Source organism: Chaetura pelagica, unplaced genomic scaffold (genome assembly GCF_000747805.2).
Source record: "Chaetura pelagica isolate M959 unplaced genomic scaffold, ChaPel_1.0 scaffold222, whole genome shotgun sequence".
Lineage (NCBI taxonomy): Eukaryota > Metazoa > Chordata > Aves > Apodiformes > Apodidae > Chaetura > Chaetura pelagica.
This window is the reverse complement of record NW_009952711.1, coordinates 5,741,391-5,760,866: the sequence shown is the minus strand read 5'-3', so window position 1 is coordinate 5,760,866 and position 19,476 is coordinate 5,741,391. Positions and strand designations below refer to the sequence as shown.

Genomic DNA, 19,476 nt, shown 5'->3' with positions numbered 1-19,476 from the left:
GTAGCTTACCTGTTCACTTTCATGACATATCCAAAGTGCCCTACATATGCACCTTTGTGTTTCTCTGTAGTTTTTTTATTCCATATAGAAAGGCTTTCTTTTGTTTTTCATCTCTGAAAACTGATGGTTTGAGAGAGGAAGGAAAAGCTACTTGCAGGCTTTTGTTCAAAACACAGGATTTGCTCTTCAAGATTGTTACTGATTGGTGAAATGATTAAATGGTTCTGTTCAAAACCAAGAACCATGCTGGTAAACTTGCTGTTAGTAGAGACTAAGAGAAGTCCCAATACCTAAAATCTGAATGCCTAGTCTGTGTAGTTAATGGAGCCTGCAAAGGGCAATTGCCCATACAGAGAGATGCTTTAAATCTGATATGACAATTCCTACCCTTCCCTCCAAGGTAGAGAATTAGAGAAATATCCAGTGCTACACCAAATTGAACTTCTGTCCCATCACTCATAAACTGCATACCCTGTAAGCAAAGGCCAATGTTGCTTGAGAGGAAAAAAGCAAAGAGTATCAAGAATGAGTATAGCTCATTAAATAACTACACAATGTGATTTGTCCCTAAGTTAAACAGTTAAGCTGCAACTGTACTATACTTTAGAATAGACACTACATGTAATTGTAACTGAGCTAACAGCTGCATTTGCCTTTTTCTTGCTCCTCATTGAGTTGCTCCGTAGAGCTGTGCCCGTTGGAGCGCACCACCCCTTCTGGGATCCAGGATTTATCCACACACCGTTCCATGCGCTTCATGATGAGGTCAAGCAGGGTTTCAATGGCTTTGCTTACATTATTCCCGTTGGCTGCACTGGTTTCAAAATATGGAATTCTGCAGAAGACAGAAACCACAAACTTGCATCACAGTTTATATTAACAGGAGCAAAACCAATACATGGTTACTGCCACTTATAAGTCAAGCAAATGCTGTTACTGCTACTTCACTAAGAAAGACACTGAGTGCCCAGAGGTTTGAAATACAAAACAAATGAATGGAATGACTGACTCTGTAGGTAGGGCAGAAGGATAAGCTTTCATTTTCATCATTGAGTCCACAATTTACAGAGGCACTTGTCAGAATGAGTTCCCAAAGTTATGCTCAGGCATAGGCAAGAGCATAGAATTAGACCCCTCTGCCTCTCCAGCTAAATTCTATCTCTTTTCCAGACTGTTTACAAAAATCTACTTTCCTGCCAAGGAAAGAAGATTAACCAATCTCTAGTGAAAAATTATTGCAATACTAAGTAGGAATTTTTAGACAATGCAGAAAACATTAATCTCTGACAGGAAAAAAAAATCATACCAGCCAGTTAAGCATTCTAAAATGCTTATTCTCACAAAAACCTTTCACTAAACAGAAAAGGCATTACAGAGAATATTTCATTCTGCTTTAAACACAGCAATAACTGGAAGGAAGTTGGAAGTTACATACCCATATTTTTCTGCGAGTTCCTTAGCCTCTTCTTCTTTCACCACTCTTTGGTCTTCCAGATCACTCTTGTTTCCACATAATACAATGTCAGGGTTTTCACAATATGCATGCATTTGTAGCTGACCTGTCAGCAAGATGGAGAGGGGTCACAACTTACTGTCACACACAAAGCTCACAAAGAATACTACCACCTTTCAGGGGACACAAACTCCTTCAGAACTTGGAAGGACAGAAAACAAGTATTTCTCTGTTATCTCACAGAGGAGCTAGAGGACAGATGAACATCCACCATGATGTACCCAGGGAAAAAGCCTGGCAAAGCTAACACTGAACCTGTGTACTTGTATCTTAAGGAATTATGCTCACCAAGCATCTTCAGTGAGCTGCCAGGAAAGGATATACTTCCCTCTCCTGATGGAGAGTTTGGGAACTCTTTTGCCTAGATATACCAGCCTTGTAAGGGTTGCCTTCCATTAAGTTTTGCTGACAGAGCTTCAGGTGATTCAAAACAGAGTTTTGCATAGGCTTTCCACACACTTAAATTACTGCAGATCACCAGAGCCAGGGATGAGATATGTCTTTCAGCTTGCCTTTATATAGGTTCAGTAGGCAAAGCTGAATTTCAGGTAAGCACTAGAAGCCACCACTAGCAGCTACTACAACTATGAGTACAACATTTACTTCTTTTCCTGAGAAAGCTATTAAAAAACCCAGTATTTTCAGTTCTATTTCTCACCAAGACCCCCTACTTACAAATATAGGCCCCTCCCTGCCCATGCAAGGAAAGAAAGGAAAAAGAAAAAATAAAGAAATGTCATACTTATCCAGTTCCTGACATTTAGAAAGCTTTGCTCATTTGTCAGATCAAAGAGTAGAAGAAACCCCATGGCATCTCTGAAGAAAGCTGTTGTCAGGCTGCGAAACCTAGACCAGCAAAGTTAAATTAGTTGGCTCACCTGAAAAGTTACTTTGAAAATATAATTACATACAGCCATAAAACTGAGGTAACTTAACTAGAATGAAATATTCATCAGAATTGTTTTGCTGATGCTAGGGACTGTAAATAACCAGAATTGCTAACATTACTATGGCCTACTCAAGGCTGAAGGAAGTCAAGGAAACATTTCACTGAAGCATGACAGTCTTCTGCTACAAAGCATGATTTGATCAAGATTTAGAAATTAAAGTAAAAATTAAATTCAAACCTAGAACAGAAATTTGTCCCCTATTTGCATCAATTCTTCATTTTTAAGACTATCAACTACTAGATTGCTACTCTTTTGGTAGACAAATAGAAAAGAATCCTTTGAGGTGATTTCACTTGTCTTGATTTTCCCAAGATCTCAACATATTTATAGAAATATAAGGAAAACTGAAAGAAGAAAAAGCTTTAAAAGCATCTATATGCATTATCTATTAAAAAACAAATTTAAATATTTCAAAACACAAAAAGCCAGTTGTAATTTAATGGGTATTCATACGAAACCTCACATCACTGTTAAAGTAAGCACATTTTCCTATCTTAAGTCATACAATTAAAATGTAGGAATCAATACAAAGAATTCATGTTCCATTTGCATCTAAGCTTGATGACAACTACCTTACCTGCTAGGATGGGGGTGGAACATACCTTTCCTGCCCTGCAGTATCCCAGAGCTGAAGATGTATCCTCTGTCCTCTGCCACCAATGCCATCTGGCCCATTGGGTCTATACACCTGTAAAAGGTGAATTTGCAAGACTTAGTGTCAGCAGTCCAGCCTCCATAGAACACAAAATAACTGACATTTAATGTCATTAAATACAACAAAACTAGTGTGCAGATGCGAAGTTCCCAACAACAATTCAATTCTTCTGTTTTTTAAGACAAAAGTAATAGAGGTTGCATTTTAATTTCTCATTTGGTTGAACATTTTGGTTGAATATTTTTATTTTCTTCTTTTTCTATTATCTTGTATCATGTTCAAATTAAAATATTACTATAAGAAAGCAACAATCTGATCATGCAATCTGGCAATATATTTGTACAACTAACAGAACCTTACTGGCAAACAACCTACTCATAAAGATAATGACATCTCTTCTTAGCTGCCAAAACATTGCTGAAAAAGAATTGAGGGTAGATCTTATCATATCATAGCTTAAAAAGCAGAAATTGGATGATAATAATAAAAGTTGAAGAGTTTACTCATTGTGAAAATATAAATAAGGACATCTGTTTTCTTTGGAAGGCTCAGATAAAAATATTCACTAGTTTAGAACACTTCACATTAGATCATCATCTTTACCTTCAACTGTCGTTGTACTGAGCATCAGAGTTACAACCATTATCTTTAGAGATGCACAAAACTTGCTGAACTTGGGGGAGCCAGTTCAGCTCCGTCCCATTTCATTCACATGTTTTAAAACAGCTTCAAATCAACATTGCACTCTTTGTTCACTAGCCATTTCAGTTCAAAAACAGCAAAAACACTTTAATACAGCCTGATCTGCCCTTGTGAAGAATTCAACAAGAAAAGTGCTACTCCAAGTATCTTGTGCATAACCCATGCAGTAGGTGCACTCATCAACATTTGCTAAGCAGTAAGAAGTAGTTACTTAGAATCAGCTCATCTCTCTTTAACTTTAGGGAGAATAAGGGGGACTCAGAACAATTACAAAAATAACAAGATAAAATGAGACCATTTCCTTGTCACCAGATTAAGTACATAGTAACTATTGATTGCATGCCTGCACACAAGGACCAGCAGGTCAGATTTTTAAAAAAAACAGATTCTAGCCATCACCAAGACAGATACTATTTTGAAGTAGCATCATGAAGACTCACCACTCTCTTTTCCCGAAAGTCAATGCCCACTGTTGTGATAAATTTGGAATTAAATTTGCCATCCGTATATTGGTAAAGAAGGCTGGTCTTTCCTACTCCAGAATCACCAAGTGCTAGAAATTTTATGAGGTAATCATAGTCCCCATCAGACATAGTGAGAATTCAGGAGACACCTTGAAAAGCAAAGCAAAAAGGATTAGTTACTCAACAGCTCTACCAAAGCTTCTTGGCTTCCTTTGACAAAAGTTTTAAATATAAATCACTATTTGAACTACAAAGCATGGGACCAGTTCTTTACTCTTTCACACTGGATTCACCTTAAACTCTGCATTATACCAATTTTCAATATCAAATTCAGCTGTGCCTGAAAAAAACTGCATAGTTAATTATATTACATTCCTCTTACTAGAGAAAAGAAGGCAACGTAATTTTATCTTCTTCAGGAAAGACTGAAAATCAAGATGAAAGAATCTGAAACCTGAATGGCAGAACTGTTTTTAATCTGCATTTAGGTCAGCAAAAGCTACTTAAATGTATCAGCAATACAATTATGACCTCACATTCACTGTGACATTATTAACATATGGGGAAAAAAATCCAGTCTCCCCACTGTATTTAAATAAAAACAACAATACTTTTCTATTAATAGCTATTTTTCAGTCTTGGAAAAGTTTGTTTTAAATTAGAAGGAAAAATAACCAAGCGACATTTGCTTGATTTTGTTGCACTTTTTGTTTTGTCCAGAGCACATTTTAAAAAAGTTTTTATCATTATGCTAGTTAATAACTTAAACTAAATCTAGACCCTTAATTGCCATTAAACAACACTCGTTTTCCAGTGGCCAGTACACACTGAATAAATTTATCTCAATTCTTTTTGAACCTTTGAAAAAATAACCGTATTAGATACAGTCTGACCAAAGTTCAGTAACTGCTGGAACGTGTAACAAAAATCACTGGCAAATTTCAGGTATGCTAGAAAGGCTGATGTTAAGTGCATTAGTACATTCCTGTTGAGTAGCTGCTGAGCCTCTCTTACCCCTAAACAAACAGTAGAGAGCTGCTTAATGTTGTGTTCAAAGACACACACACACACACACACACAAGCTTAATATAACTATCCTAAAAGCAACACAAAACTGACATTAAATCACCTCCTATGAAGGAAGGAAATTGATATCAAATCACAAAAAATTAGATTATTAAATATTTTTAAAAGTTAAATCTTCTGTAGCTTGAACTAGGTAAGATTATTCATTTCAAGTCAAGTGCTGCAGTAGTTTGCATCAATGGCAAAACACCAATTCATTTCTTGAATATCAACTCACAGCTTGATGTTTGGAACAAACTCTGTACCTCAAGTATCTGGGCATAAATCTCCACCATTAAGCTAAAACCGTAACTATCTTTAAAGCTTCACCCTTATGCCAGTACTGCTCTTAGTTGTAAGACAGAACTGTGATCATTTGACTCAGCCATAAGTCATGGACTTCCTATGATCTAACACAGAAAATGCTAGATCAACACCCAGATACCCTCCATCTGAGGAGGCAGTGGAAAGTATCTGACACTTTCTTGCTATTTCCAGTTTTGAAGTCTCCCTTTTCCCAGCCAAGGCATATCCTATGTGATGCCATCAAGGACAGTAAAACCTTGCAGGGTTTTAGGTGACAGAGTCCACATTCACTGCCATGCCAGCTAATTCACTTCCACTGCTGGGTTTTAATACAAAGTTTTACAATAGAATAAAAGACTGAAACAAACAAACAAACAAAAAAAACCCACAACACCCCAGAGTAATAGTTATCAGTGAGCTTTTTACATAAAAACACCACAACTGCAGAAGTGTATCCACCAGGCAGGTCTGAAGGAGCAGCATGTTCAAGTAAGCAAGTTGAACAGGCAGCCACACACTGACATAAAACATTTTTAGAAGAATTAAAAACCTCATCCATTAGACACAATCTCACATACCAGCAAAAGGCCTTTTTGGGTTTTTGTTTGTTTTTTTTAATCCTCTCCCTCTTTGGGGAAGGGGAAAAAAAAAAGTAAAATCAGATTGCCTACCTTGTAGCTCTACAAAGCCTTTTCATTGAAATGCACTAGAAGAAAGGGAAAAATATTTTAAAAATCAAACAAGAAGGCTTTGATTTAGACTTCCATCTTGTATATGGTGTTTCTTTTGCCCTCAGATTTCTCCAAGGGCAAAGGGCTACATAAGCTCCCTCTCTACTCAAGTTCTTTCAGCTTAAATACCCCTAAACTAATTGTTGCTTAAAAGGCTTAAATGCAAATCTTACAACTAGTATATCATCAAAAGGCAAGCTACCTTCATGTTTTTTAGCATGCCACATGTACTGAAGTATTTGCCTTGCCTTGTTGGTATTTTGTTAGCTAGCTATATAGGTATATAGAACATATTTTTAAATAACAGCTACAAATGATAGTGCCACCTAATCACTGCTAAATGATATTGTAAAAAGAAGCTAATTTACCTTGCCCTCTGTGCAAGACCTTACAGAGGAAGAAAGGGTGCTACAGCTTTTACTTGAAGCAGAAAGAAACTTATGCTTCAGCTGCACCTTTCCACTGGACACAGCTGGGTGAAAGCTGGTTAAAACAGAAAGGTCAAGGTAGGACCTCAGGGCATTAAAACCTAAAGGCATCCCTAGCATCATACGTGATTTGTAGAGTTGGACAAACACGTCACAGCATTTCAATCACTTAACCCTCAATTTTCCATGTGGCTGATAAGAAATACAATTTGCAAGTGACTGATAGAGAACTAGGAGCCCAAAGGAAGGGTACAAAAATGCCTTCTACAGGATTTGCTTGAGAAGGAAATTTTCTCCTTGGGCTTATGAAATGCACACGCCTTTCACTGCACCCCATAATGTCAATCTATTATTCAAGTATCTCCAGGGAGTGGCTCTTGTGAAACCCTGCACAGTTAACCTACCCCTGGAGACATGCAAAGGGCTATTTTCATAGCAGCGTCAAGCTTTGTCCTCCTCCCTCTACAAATATTTAAAAAGTGATCTCCACCCTCACTTCCAAGACCTGCAGTCCTAGTGCCCAGACACATCCAGTGCCACACAACAGAAATAAAAATATATCCACAGCAAAGTATATTCATAGCTGTGCTGGTTTCATTCTGGGGTCCTAACTCAACAATAGCGAAAGCTGCTGAGGCCTTTTTTAAAGTCATAGCCCTGTTACTAAAAACCCATCCCATTTTTTCCTTCCAATTTTGCTTTTTTATAAGAAACTAGGCTTTATAGCTTCACACCTTCCATTCTAAACCTTGTCCATAAAGAGAGTGGAAGGTAGAAAAGGAAGAATCAAGAGAAAACTTATGATACAATTAGAATTAATTAGGTCAAAAGAAAAATAATCTGAATTTTTTTAACAATTATCATTCCCAAATCTTGCTTGTAAGAGCAAGAGCTCCTTTGCTGAAGAAATTCACAGATGGATAGTTTCAGGCTCACATCAAGCCCTCCAGGGCTTTGCCTTTTGTAAACCCCTCCTTCAATCACATTCCTCTTTAGCATTGCACTCTGCCTAGCACGCAGATGGACAGGAGCTATAAGCAAGTGCTGGGAAAACTCCACTGGCCTTTTCCTTTGCTGACAGGAGCCCCAGAGCCATCACTTCAGCTGTGCCTGTACAGCTGCCACTCTGGAGCCTCCACAGGACCAGATCATGGCTTGCCAAGAAGGGATGCTCTGCTAAGCAAGTAAAGTTCTGGTTCTGTGGATTTCCTGCTCTGAGGTACTTTCACATTAAAAGGCATCCAGGCATCAACATTAAAAGGTTTGTAATTTTGCCTCCAGGACACAAATATCACAACCCTATTGTGTGATAAATAATTCAAGACTATAGCAATGTTGCTCCTGTATAAAAATAAAAAAAATTAAAAATTTGGCATGCAGGATTTCCCCTGAGCAGCATGGGGACAGGGAGTATGTTTTCTGAACTGTCCTTGCACAGGACTCGTGTGCTGCTACAGAGCTGATGGAGGGGAGAATGAAAAATGCAGAAGGCACAGAGAGACAAATGAAAACACAAGGCAAAAAAAAAGCATTGAGCTGTAAATAAAAATGTGTACAGACACACACGCACAGTGTAAAATTCAAGAAATCTGAACATGCTCATAATCAGACAGTCCTCAAGCACATCAATTCAAAGTAAAGCATACCACTTACCCCAAACTTTGCTAAAGGAATAGGTAGGGCACACTGGAGGTAGAACTTCCAGTAGAAGTATTTTTCTAGCACCACCTCTTTAGCACACAGCCAAGAGGCTTACGTGTCACCTGTTTGCCTTCATGTTGATGGGTGCTCAGAGATAAAGAGGTGTGCCTCATATCTCCATGTCTAAGGAGGGTGCTGCCTGACATCACAGCTGGGAAGCAATTACACAGTTCACACATCCCCTTTATTCCTAGATGCACACAGCTTTTTAGAAGAAGTTTGTGCATGACCTACCTAGGAGCAGATCTAAAGTATCTGCTAAATCACCTACACACTTTAATACATGAAATTGTTCCTAACAAGTGTTTTCATACAAAAATGTATTAATGATTAAGTATATGGATCACAGGTGTATAGTTCTCTTCATAGCTTACATCCTCCTCTCTGGGGTGCCAGGAGGATACAGCAGTTTCTAATGCAAACTGCTCTTTTCTTTCTTTCTCCCTTGCCCAGACTCAAGGACACTGTGCTGCCCCATGGGTACCATGGTGAAAGCCATTTTCAACACAGGTTTCTAAAGAAGAGAAACTACTCTTTGGCAAAGACTAGAGCATCAGGTAATATGTCTGTCATGACTTCAGACCACACCTACACCACCACCCATTTCACAGAGAAGCAATACATATTTAACACAGGAAGCTTTTGAGTAGTTGGGAGAGTGGGCAAAAAAAGCCACTATTCTGTATGAAATTACTCAAATAAAGACATTTGTTTGGCTCAACCCACTCTTCCTCCTCATACCAAGTGAAATTACTCTCTATACAACTCAGACATCAACCCAGCATCCGGGATCTGCAGTGTAGCCAGTGATCAGCATGGTAGGATATACCACACAGTTATAAAGAGACATACTCATTCAAATTTGCCAAAACATAGATATTAGACCAATAATTAACCTGTATTTTAAGATACAACAGGTTGCCCTTTGGGAATGGACAGCAGGTGCTCCAGTGTTACAGTTAACTTTAACATCTTCTACAGGTGTCACTTAGCTTTCAGGTGGATCTTACAAAGACAGATGAGTTTTCTTGGCTTTGCCTTCTTTGTTCAGGAGAACCAGACCCTACTGAAATAGTGGGACATTCACTAGGCTGTGTCCTAAAGGTAGGAGCCAAAACAGCAGTGAAGTCTGCATATCCCCCTGCAATGGAGACCCAGCCCTCGAGAAGGAGGGAGCAACAGTGAACAGTTACACCCCCATCACAGCAAGAGCAGTGTGTGATAGCCAAAAAAAGCTGGAATCTGCTTAAGAAGGTTCCACTGTATTAATATATAACAGAGCCATATTTGTAAATATACCATGAAAAAGTCAGTGCTGCTTAGAGTTCAGAAATACTTTGCAAATGAAGGTTTTCCGAAGTACGGCTTTATTTTTAAAAAGCAGTGGAGGCTGCATGCTTATGATTAAAGACGGCATTGGAGGAAGAGAAGTTAAAATCCAACAGAGACAGAAAAGGAAGATATTGCAGGTCTCTTGATGGACAATGTGTAAATACAAGGTAATAATGCATTTGTGCAGGTTTGATCACTCTGCAAGTGCAAATAAATTCATACTAAATAAGCTTCTCATGTAGGCACTACACAGACATAAACTTCAATACCTGTTTTATGTGTCACCTGATCTGTTACAGCAGAAGCACTGAGAAAGTGATGTGGACCTCAGAGGAATACATTCACTAATCCAGTTCTACCAGAATTCCCATCACACTGCAGCAATCCCCACACTCCTGCCCAGCCGGAGGGAAGCACAGCAAGAGGCCTCACCCTGCTCTGGGACTCCAGGAGCACCTCAGCGCTTGCAAAGCTGGTCCCCCCCAGATGCTTGGCAGCTGTGTTGAAACAAGGGACAGAGAGTTAAACACTGTTCCAACACAGTCAACACTTCATTAGAAGTGCTTTTAGATAAAAGCTGCCAGATATGTACAAATGTAATAGAAATAAATTACGACAACAATTTGCTATAAACTCAAGTAACTGCTACACTGAGGGAAGAGAGTCAATAAATAAGCACTTTACTGAAGTATTCTGAGCTGCATTACTTTTTTCGGGGGAAAATATATGACCTGGCTTGCTTTAATTTTGGCCAAAATGACACTTTCCGTGACTTCCGAGACTTGTCTGTAACAAATAATAAGAAAGAAAATACCACTTCCTCTCACAAATAAGAGGAAGAGATTCAGTTGCTCTGAGCATTTATCTTTAGGTTAGTCTCAATGGTTTTACCTGATATATCTCACTGCTCTGACCTTTTTAGTTTCATTTATAGAGGAATTCTAAAGAATTGTAGGATTAACATCTAAGAATTGCCTCTTTTTTGAAAGGATATAAGTCATTCTAAGGGTGCTCAAGATACATGTAAGAGGCTTCAAAGATACAGGCAAAAAAAAACTGGTCTAGGAGGCTTTAGCTTCCAATAGCTGATGTCACTTCTGTCTCAGCTGAAGATGCTCTAGGACACTTTGTCAGCTGTCACCATTACTATAACTGCAGAATTTTGCAGAGCAAGAAGAAATGACAGGCACACAAAGCACTCATTCTCAGAGTTATAATGGGAGATGCCAGGCGTAAAATCATGACCCTACCCAGAAAGGCAGAACAAAAGGAGTAAGTGAAGCAACAGGTCTGCAGATGTGGTGAGATCCTTGCACAACAGGCTGTGCAAGGTAACAGCAGATTCTGGATTTCATTTCCAAAAAGTTAGTAGAACACAGAAGCCAGGAAAGGAAACAACAGTTAGTTTTGCAACTAACTCTGCATTTCAACATGACCAAACCAATGAAAAGGAGGCTGAATTTCAAAGAATGACTCAGCTTCATAAGGGATGAAAGGCAGCATGGAATTGGGAAAAACAAACAAACAAACAAACCACCAACCAGGAATGTTGCAGGCAATAACTCCAACATCACACACATGGAAGCATCTCTACAGTTTCAACTTCTCTGCAAAGGGAACACCACCATCTATACAGTTTCTAACATTTTCATACTTTGTTGTAAGAAAATACTGTAGATAAAGATTTGCAGCAGTATGTGATGAAAGCAGTTTAGCTCTCTCAGAGGACCTATCTCCCTCCTGGGAATGAGAGCTTTTGTATCCCAAGTTACATCTTTGAACTCTAATCAGAAGTTCCTTTTAAGTTGTAGCAGTGAAGCTACATCTGTACATCTGTACCATGTGAATAAACTCCAGAGTATACTGGGGAAAGCAAAGATTTCTTTATTATTTGGTTTTTTATTATTTAAAAAACTCCATACTACTTACTTCTTCCTCAACCATTTAACTGTTCCTCTAATATAAATACATGGAGCCAGAATGCCTTACAAGTCAACGTGCCATGCTTTTTCACCAGCTCATAAACAGGAACTTCAGAGTGATACCCAGCATCCTTCCTTGATGTGACAATTCTGACCACTTTGGGATGCAGCTCAAATCCTACCCACAGCCTGACCTTAACATCTGTAACAGTCCTGACAGTAGCATGGAATTATGAATGACAGTCATACCCAGATGTATAGTTTCCAATGCTTTCAGTCAACACAAGAGTCACCAGAATTTCACTCACAAAGCTGAAAGGTATTCAAAAAGAAGAAGGGAAATATTCAGAACTTTGCCCAATCACTCATTTAGCAACAGTTCCAACTCCAGAAGGCTAAGGAAAGAGTATACTCCTATTTCTGCCCTCAGAAATAGCCAATGAAAGATAAAGAAATAATAAAAAACACACAGGATCATAAGAATTGAGCATTTCTTTAAGGAACGGATTGGTTTTCCTGGAGATAACAAAAATCTCCCGCTAGAGTAAGAAGATGCATGAAAAAGGAGGTAAAAAAAAATACTGAAAAACTAAAAAAAGAAGCAATTTCATATATGCAATTGGAATATGAGTGAAGTGACATGTCAGGGAAAACATGCATGCATTCATGGTAAATAAAGTATCATACTTTATGCTCTGCCTATGTGGACAATTCATTAGGCTACAATATACATTAGTCAAGCCAGGTTCTTTGTTCATTAAAACTGCCAGAGAGAAAGATTTGCAACTTCTTTAAAAATACTTTTTTTTTTTTCTCTCCTCAAGGGCAAGAAATTTCTCAGCTGCCTTCTCCCTTGTTTTAAAAAACATACATCTGGAATACAGATAACAATTCTCCAAAAGGTCACCACCAAGCTTATGAAGAACACAAGATACACGCTGCATTAGAGAGAAATACTCTGGCAAAAGAAATTAACATGATTAGGTCCATTACAATTTATAGAGGTCTGGCTACAGACAGCCTTAAGACACCTAGTTGCTACTGGATACAGGTGAAACTAACACAAGTATGATACAAATGGGACTATAAAAATTCATCTAACATGATGTAGGCAAGCAAACAAAGGGGTGAGGCAGGAAAGAATTTCAGTGTAGAATTTAATCCACCTTTTTATCCTTCCAATTGGGAAAGATCTGCTTCTCTCACTTTTCATAGAAGGTAAACTCTGTTCCTTGCTAGCTCTGTTTTTTTTATTGGAAAATGCAATACAAGTTACATTTTTGCAGCTGCTACCATTCTTTCGCATTATTGCTTTCCTTTCATATTATGATCTGTCATTTTTGGTGCAATTTACTTGATTTTGTTCAACAATAACTAATGAGGGAGAAGGGGAAAGTAGTACAGCATTACTTACAGTTTGTTTTGGCTATTTATTCCTCAAGAAGTTACGTTTTCTGATTATTTAGATGACATTGAAATACCAAAGACTTTTAAGTTGGTAAAAAATTAGTCTGTCTACATTGGCCAAATGAAAACAGAGAACCACAAAGCACCTTTTGAAGCAGAACTGATGTGTCTGATCACATGTCCAGCCACCAGTGAAAACACCCTGTTCCCCCAAAGAATTCCTGGTCATTAAAATTAATGACTGAAAAGCTAATCAACATCCACTTATAGTAAGCTGGAAAAGCTCTATTATCTATAAATATCAGACATGATATTAGGGATAATAAGGTATTTCAGGAAAAAAAATTATTAGAATGGTTTCTTAAATAGATCTAATAAAAGGCCAAAGTAAATTTATACTTATCTGTGGGAAAGCAAGGGAAACTGTCAGATGAGAAAAACCCTGTCCAGAAACTAGAAAGGTTATTCCTTTCTCTCCTTAATTTCTAATTCAATGTGATTGGACTTGAAATACAAGGGACAGCCAGGGATGCTAAGCAGGGAAGTGGTACATATGGGCAGAGATAGAAGGATGTATCTAGATGGATAAAGCTGAGGCTCACAGCTAACATTCACCGCTCCCAAACTTTTACAAATCATAAAATCTTGACAGAAGCTTCCTTGCAGGTGCTGAGCTCACTAGGCCTACTCCAGGTCATGCTGGCAAGCTCTGCAGTGTGGAGACAGTGAGAGCAGAGCAGGCTGGCAGCATGACACTTCAAAGAAATTGAGATGGGTCAGTCGTGAATAATCTGCTCTTAAGAGATCTCAAAAAGGAACTGGGCCTTTGATTTCAGAGCCTGTAATAGCTACAGCCAGAGAGTGAGACTTTCAGCCAGTATTGGGCAGGATTTTTTAATAAACATGTCTGGAAACAGTAAGCATATGTGATGCTTCCATGTTTTATAACTGCTATGAAAAAGAAAGAAAGAATTAAGTTGCTGAGAATACTTTGGACATGATTTAACTTGTCCATTACATGAGAAACCAATACTTTTGCCTGATAAAGAGCCAGGGGTATTGAACAGGCCATGACCTGTTCTCTGCAGGAAGTTACTAACGTGTGACAGCAAAGCAGAAATCTTGATGTGCGACAGCAAGACACAGCCATTTTGGAGCATGCTTGTGGCTCAAAAGCATCACTCTCAAATTCTTCTAACAAAGCAAAGTTAAACTCCAGGTGGGTTTGGGTTTTTTGCAAGAATTGAAAAATAAGCCCATACCTTCAGCAACTCACCAAATCTTCCACTTGAACAGCTCCAGAACTGCACTGTATTTTAACACGGTCCAGGCTTTCTGTTGAGCCTCTGCAGTCTGCTAAAATATTCAGACAGTGCTTTGGCAAAATGTTTGTTTCAATTTGTATCCTAGCACAGCTTCTTTTCTAGACCTTCAGGGAAAGGATAATTCCGAAGAAGCATTGATTAAGCAGGATGAACTGCACCACACAAAGCTTCAATTCAAAAAGCCTGCTGTCTTTCAACATGAGTTGCCAATATTATTTATCTTACTGCCCTGTTCAGAATTCCATATAGCAGCATGAATTATAGTAAAATCTTGACATACAGCAAAGACTGCTCAGATAAATTGCACAGCAAACTAGAATTTCTTACACTAATTCTTGTCATGGAGGTATGCACAGCCCTGCAAGCCAAGCAAAAAGAATTGGAAGTCTAATGGCAGAGTTTGCCCAGACTACACATTTTACTTATTCCTGGATTGAACAAGGGCCCCAGGATGGCTGTAAAGTAACATGCCTGGCTGAAACCTAGCAGCTGTTGCCAGCTTCTCATTCTGTAGATACCTTCCTACAGAATTCTCTCTTATACATTTCAAGCAGACAGCATCCTCAAGTTTCACTTTAACTAAACAACATTAAAAGGCAATTTCCTACCTCCCCCCTCAGAAGTCTTCAATTAAAACTATTATTTAGAATGCTTCTGCTATAGCTAATAAATTTAGCAGCAGTGAGCTTACAGAACAACCACCTCTATAACCCAAGTTCCAGAAAGAATATACAAAGTTCTAAGAAAATAAATTGCCAGTCAGACTGCTCTAATTGATCCAAGCAAGGCAAGTTCTCTGTAGAAAAAATGCATCCAGGAAATGCATAAGTAGTTTCCATAACATGATGGATTCAGATTGTGCTTTCTTGACTTAACATTGAATATAAAACTTGGCATAGTTGTGTGAAGAATCCCAAAATTTCACACAGATTAACAAACCAATTTCATATAACAATTTGCAATTTTTTACATCTACAGTATGACTGAGAAAGGCATCAAATCTCTGAAATGAAAAATGGGATATAAAGTGTAAGCAGATATGAAAGAATCTATGCAGCTACACACTTCTGTGCACAAGTCACAAGAAGCTGGGAGTATGTAATGGTACTGCCCAACAAGAACTTCTGTTTGACAAGGATCATTAAAGTAGGCACTGCTGCTTCATCTTCTATTAAAAGACAGAGTTTGGCTTGCAGCAATTGGTTTGATTTTAAACCAGTGCATGTTATTTCCTATAGAAGGAAATAAAAATCCAATAATGAGATTCCAATAAAAACAAAGTGACTATGTGAAAAAGGAAAATCTCAGTTAGCACTAATCACTATAGCTGCAGCAACTATAGTGGAGCTGTGCTAACATACACCAACCTAACCACTCCCACAGAATTCCCACCTCACCAAGATCCCAGTTCTGGTTCTGTTTAGACCAACAGTTGCACCATAATGCATCAAAACAGAAATTTTAAAAGAAACTTTATCCTTTATTTAAACTAAATCTGGAAGCAGGAACTATAGTATTGCCTAGTTAGTAAGTAAAAACATTTTAGACCAAAGAAAAGTTACTCTTAACTTTTTCTCCTTAAAAAGTTATTTCTGCTTCCCTTTGACTAGAGCTTATTCCCCACATTTCACCAGGCTATGTTCAAAGTGTTTTTCCATTAACTGCTTTTAAGATTATTTTGCAGTTCATTCTTTAAGTTTTTAATAGTTTCAGAATTTTTATTGGTCTCCTTTTCATGTTTTTTCCCAAGGCAAAAGAATGGACAATTTCCCTTTTATGCCATTCTTAGTGATACGTTGAAAGAATTCCAGCTGAATTACATTCCTAATTTGTCTCTACCAGGCTTAATTACTGTTTAAGACAGTAGTGTAAATTATATACATGCTGGAAAAAAGCAAATATATCAAAACCCACTGGAAGTATGGTGAGGAAAAGGGGGGCAGCACTGCATGCTAGAATATTGGTTTGGTCTATACAACCCAATCCCAACATTATCAAAATATAATCCTCCAATAACTTCGGTTATTACAAATCACTACCCTAAAATGTGCTACAAAATATTTCTGTAACACATTCAAAATATGCACATAATGCAGTAATTGAAAACTATTATGTAACAGTAAATTACAATGAAGCAACTGTCAACCAATCCATTCAGCACAGCACAGAAAAGAAAGACTAAATCAAGCCTCAAAGTTTACGAAAATCCTTCCTCCTAATTATTTTCTATGTGCTTTTTCATATACTGAGGATGTCTATAAGAAAACAGCAGGAAAATATATTTAACTACATTTATTAATTTGTCACTTCTTTCTCATGAACACAAGTCAAGGGGTGATGATCAGGACTAGAAAAATCATCTTAAGATACTCTATAGTAGATATCAGTGAAAACCCTGGGAAAGCCTTGTGACCTTCCCACAGAACTGGAAAAGAAGATTGTTTTCCATTCTTTGAACAACTCCTCCTTGGTTAGTTACAGACCACAAAAACTGGAGTTTTCGTCCATGATTAGAAAAACACTGGCAGACATATGGGCTAGAAGAGTCGCCTGACTACAGGTTCATGCTTTGGGTGGCAAGGAATGTCTTAGTCAGATGGGCACATGCATTTCTGATTTCTGCCAGAGGAGATACAAAGCACTGTAATGAGAACCCCACCCCCATATTGCCTTTACCAGCATTAATTTTAAGACTGAAAGCATTATTATGCGATTGAACAAGGAATGTGAACTAGATGAGCTCTTATGGTTCTTTGCAGTCCAATTTCTTTTGCTAATTAAAAATAACAGAGTGTGAAGCATAGCATTTTTATTCCTTTTATCATCAATACATTTAGTAAACATGAAAGCAAACACATTGGTATACAAACCTTTAAAAAACAAAAACAAACCCACCACTCTAAAGGACTCTTTTATTAATTATAATTTATCTTTATATGTTAATGAGAACACAGCACTAAATAAAGGGGAGAAAAGTTCAAGCAATACAACATCTGAAAATACTGTGTTACTTTATTCTATATTGTTGGATGTTATTTGTGCAATAAATATTACTATCAAAGGTCTAATTCTGCCTTCTAACTGTAGAACAAGTTTGACCTAACACAGAAAGAAATCCAGGCTGATGCCTTGAGACCAGAAAGGGCATCTTACGGTTACTGAACCCAGACACCGGCCAGTGCAGTCATTTAATCTTACTGATAAACTTAGCCAGGCTTGTTTTAAAATCTGACTGATTTCTTTGTGATAAGCAATGACCAAAGACGCACCTTAGAGCTGCAGTTTTGTCATTTAAACCCAAAGTCTATGTTTTACATAAGCCAGCGTACTTCCTAGTTTTATTTTTCCCTCTAGAACACGAGGATGCAGCCATGCTGAACTGCCTCTCAAAAGCGAAATATTTCAAGCAGTTGTCAAATGCACCGCAACACTGTTTCAAAGCTCTTAACAGAGGAACAGTTGGCACTCAACAACTCTCAGCTCAAGAAAACAATGTAATAAATCTTGTGGAAATAAATAAAAGTGTTTACATACCTTTCCTTAGCTGCAAATGGATCTATAGTTTTCCAAGGGTACTTCAGTGACGAGTTTCCTGACACAGTTCAGATCTCTTGAATACCATGGTCATGCAAAAAGAACCATTTCTCATCTACAGGCACTATCAGCAAGAAACAAAATAAAACCAAATAGCGTAGCTCAGAGAAATCGCTCTAAAATTCACACTGACATGCAAAGCTGCCAGCCCCACACAACCACCCTGCCCACCTAATTACATTCAGCTGCTTGTCATGTGGTCTTGCTGACGGATCAAGTGATCTCTTTTCCTCCTTCTAAAACTAAGCAACATAGTTAACTAGATCTCCCTAGACCAGGTAACAAACATAAAGTTTGTGCTTAAACTGCTGACCCTCCTTATTGTGATAGGAAGTGGAAGTTGCCATATGTTTCATTAAAGAAAAAAAAAAAACAACATCAACAAACAAAACAAAACAAACCACAGCAAACACAGTAGTCTACTGTAACAAAACTCTGTGAGCAACAAACACTCCCAAAATCTAATGGAGAATTTCAGTCTTCAGCCTGGATTTATTTTAAACCTTTAGAGATAGCAGAAAAAACTTAGTAATAACAAAATTGGAACAGATATCAGAGTGAGACCACATGAGGATTTGTTAGGGCAGTGGCAGCAGCAATACCTGGGGCTTTGTGGGCAACCACATCCAGCCCCTTCTACTGAACCACTTCTAATGGCAACATGCTCCAAGAAAAGACCAGAGTTAGGATGTTGCTAAAAACTTTCTGAACAACTGCAGCTAAATCTGCAAGCTTCCCCCAGCCCAGTCCTGAGACACATGCAGACATTTTAAACATGTCAATATTTTCAAGGAAGTAAAGTCACAGATTTAACACGTAAACCAACTTTTTCTCAACAAGTCCGTTCATTAGGACTTGCTAAGCCAGGCACCCCACAGGCAGGATTCATGTGCCCAGCCAGGGTACAGCGTTGGTGCCTGCACCAAGGCCTTTGCTGGAGGGAGGTCCCTGTGCTGGGTCCAAGGATGAGAGAGGAACTACACAGCCACCTGCAGTCACCACGAGGACTCTCCCCCCTCTCACACTGTTCTTGTCATTAGAGATGCCGACAGTAAAGGACAAAAAGGTGTGAACAAAGCAAGTTTTGCATGTAAGATTAAGCAGATGTGAGCTTTTACAGAAGGTGGGTCACCTTGCACAACCCTTTCTAGTCTCAGTTTCTTTCTTCACAGTGTTTCAAGAGCAGAGAAGAAAGGAAAGCAAGAAGGTTTCTATGACTGCTCTTCAGTCCTGTAATTTAAGAAGTGATGCAGACAGCATGCTACAACATTTAACATATCCTTACTGTATTTGTCTACCAGTAATGAAGACAATTCCACAAGCTCCTTCATTTACTTGTTCAGTGTTCAACTACCTTGCCTCCTTTCCTGTGAATCAAGGC

General features: G+C 38.3%; 1 protein-coding gene across 1 annotated transcript; it reads right to left on the bottom strand.

Annotated features, from left to right (window-relative positions):
* Positions 1-613: 613 nt before the first annotated feature.
* Positions 614-18,157, bottom strand: RAB27A (RAB27A, member RAS oncogene family). The gene is made up of 6 exons (XM_009994424.1): positions 18,036-18,157; positions 4,261-4,433; positions 3,066-3,151; positions 2,256-2,359; positions 1,436-1,559; positions 614-835 (listed from the first exon to the last, which is right to left on the bottom strand). Exons 2-6 carry the CDS (start codon positions 4,411-4,413, stop codon positions 637-639), a joined length of 666 nt encoding a protein of 221 aa, XP_009992726.1. The 5' UTR covers positions 4,414-4,433; positions 18,036-18,157; the 3' UTR covers positions 614-636.
* Positions 18,158-19,476: the final 1,319 nt, after the last annotated feature.

Coding starts and splice junctions, on each gene's coding strand:
- RAB27A (XM_009994424.1), bottom strand. CDS start 4,413: ATGTCTGATGGGGACTATGATTACCTCATAAAATTTCTAGCACTTGGT. Junction 2,360..3,065: donor GATACTGCAGGGCAGGAAAG/GTATGTTCCACC, acceptor TTGCTGGTCTAG/GTTTCGCAGCCTGACAACAG. Junction 1,560..2,255: donor AAATGTCAGGAACTGGATAA/GTATGACATTTC, acceptor TCTTGCTGACAG/GTCAGCTACAAATGCATGCA.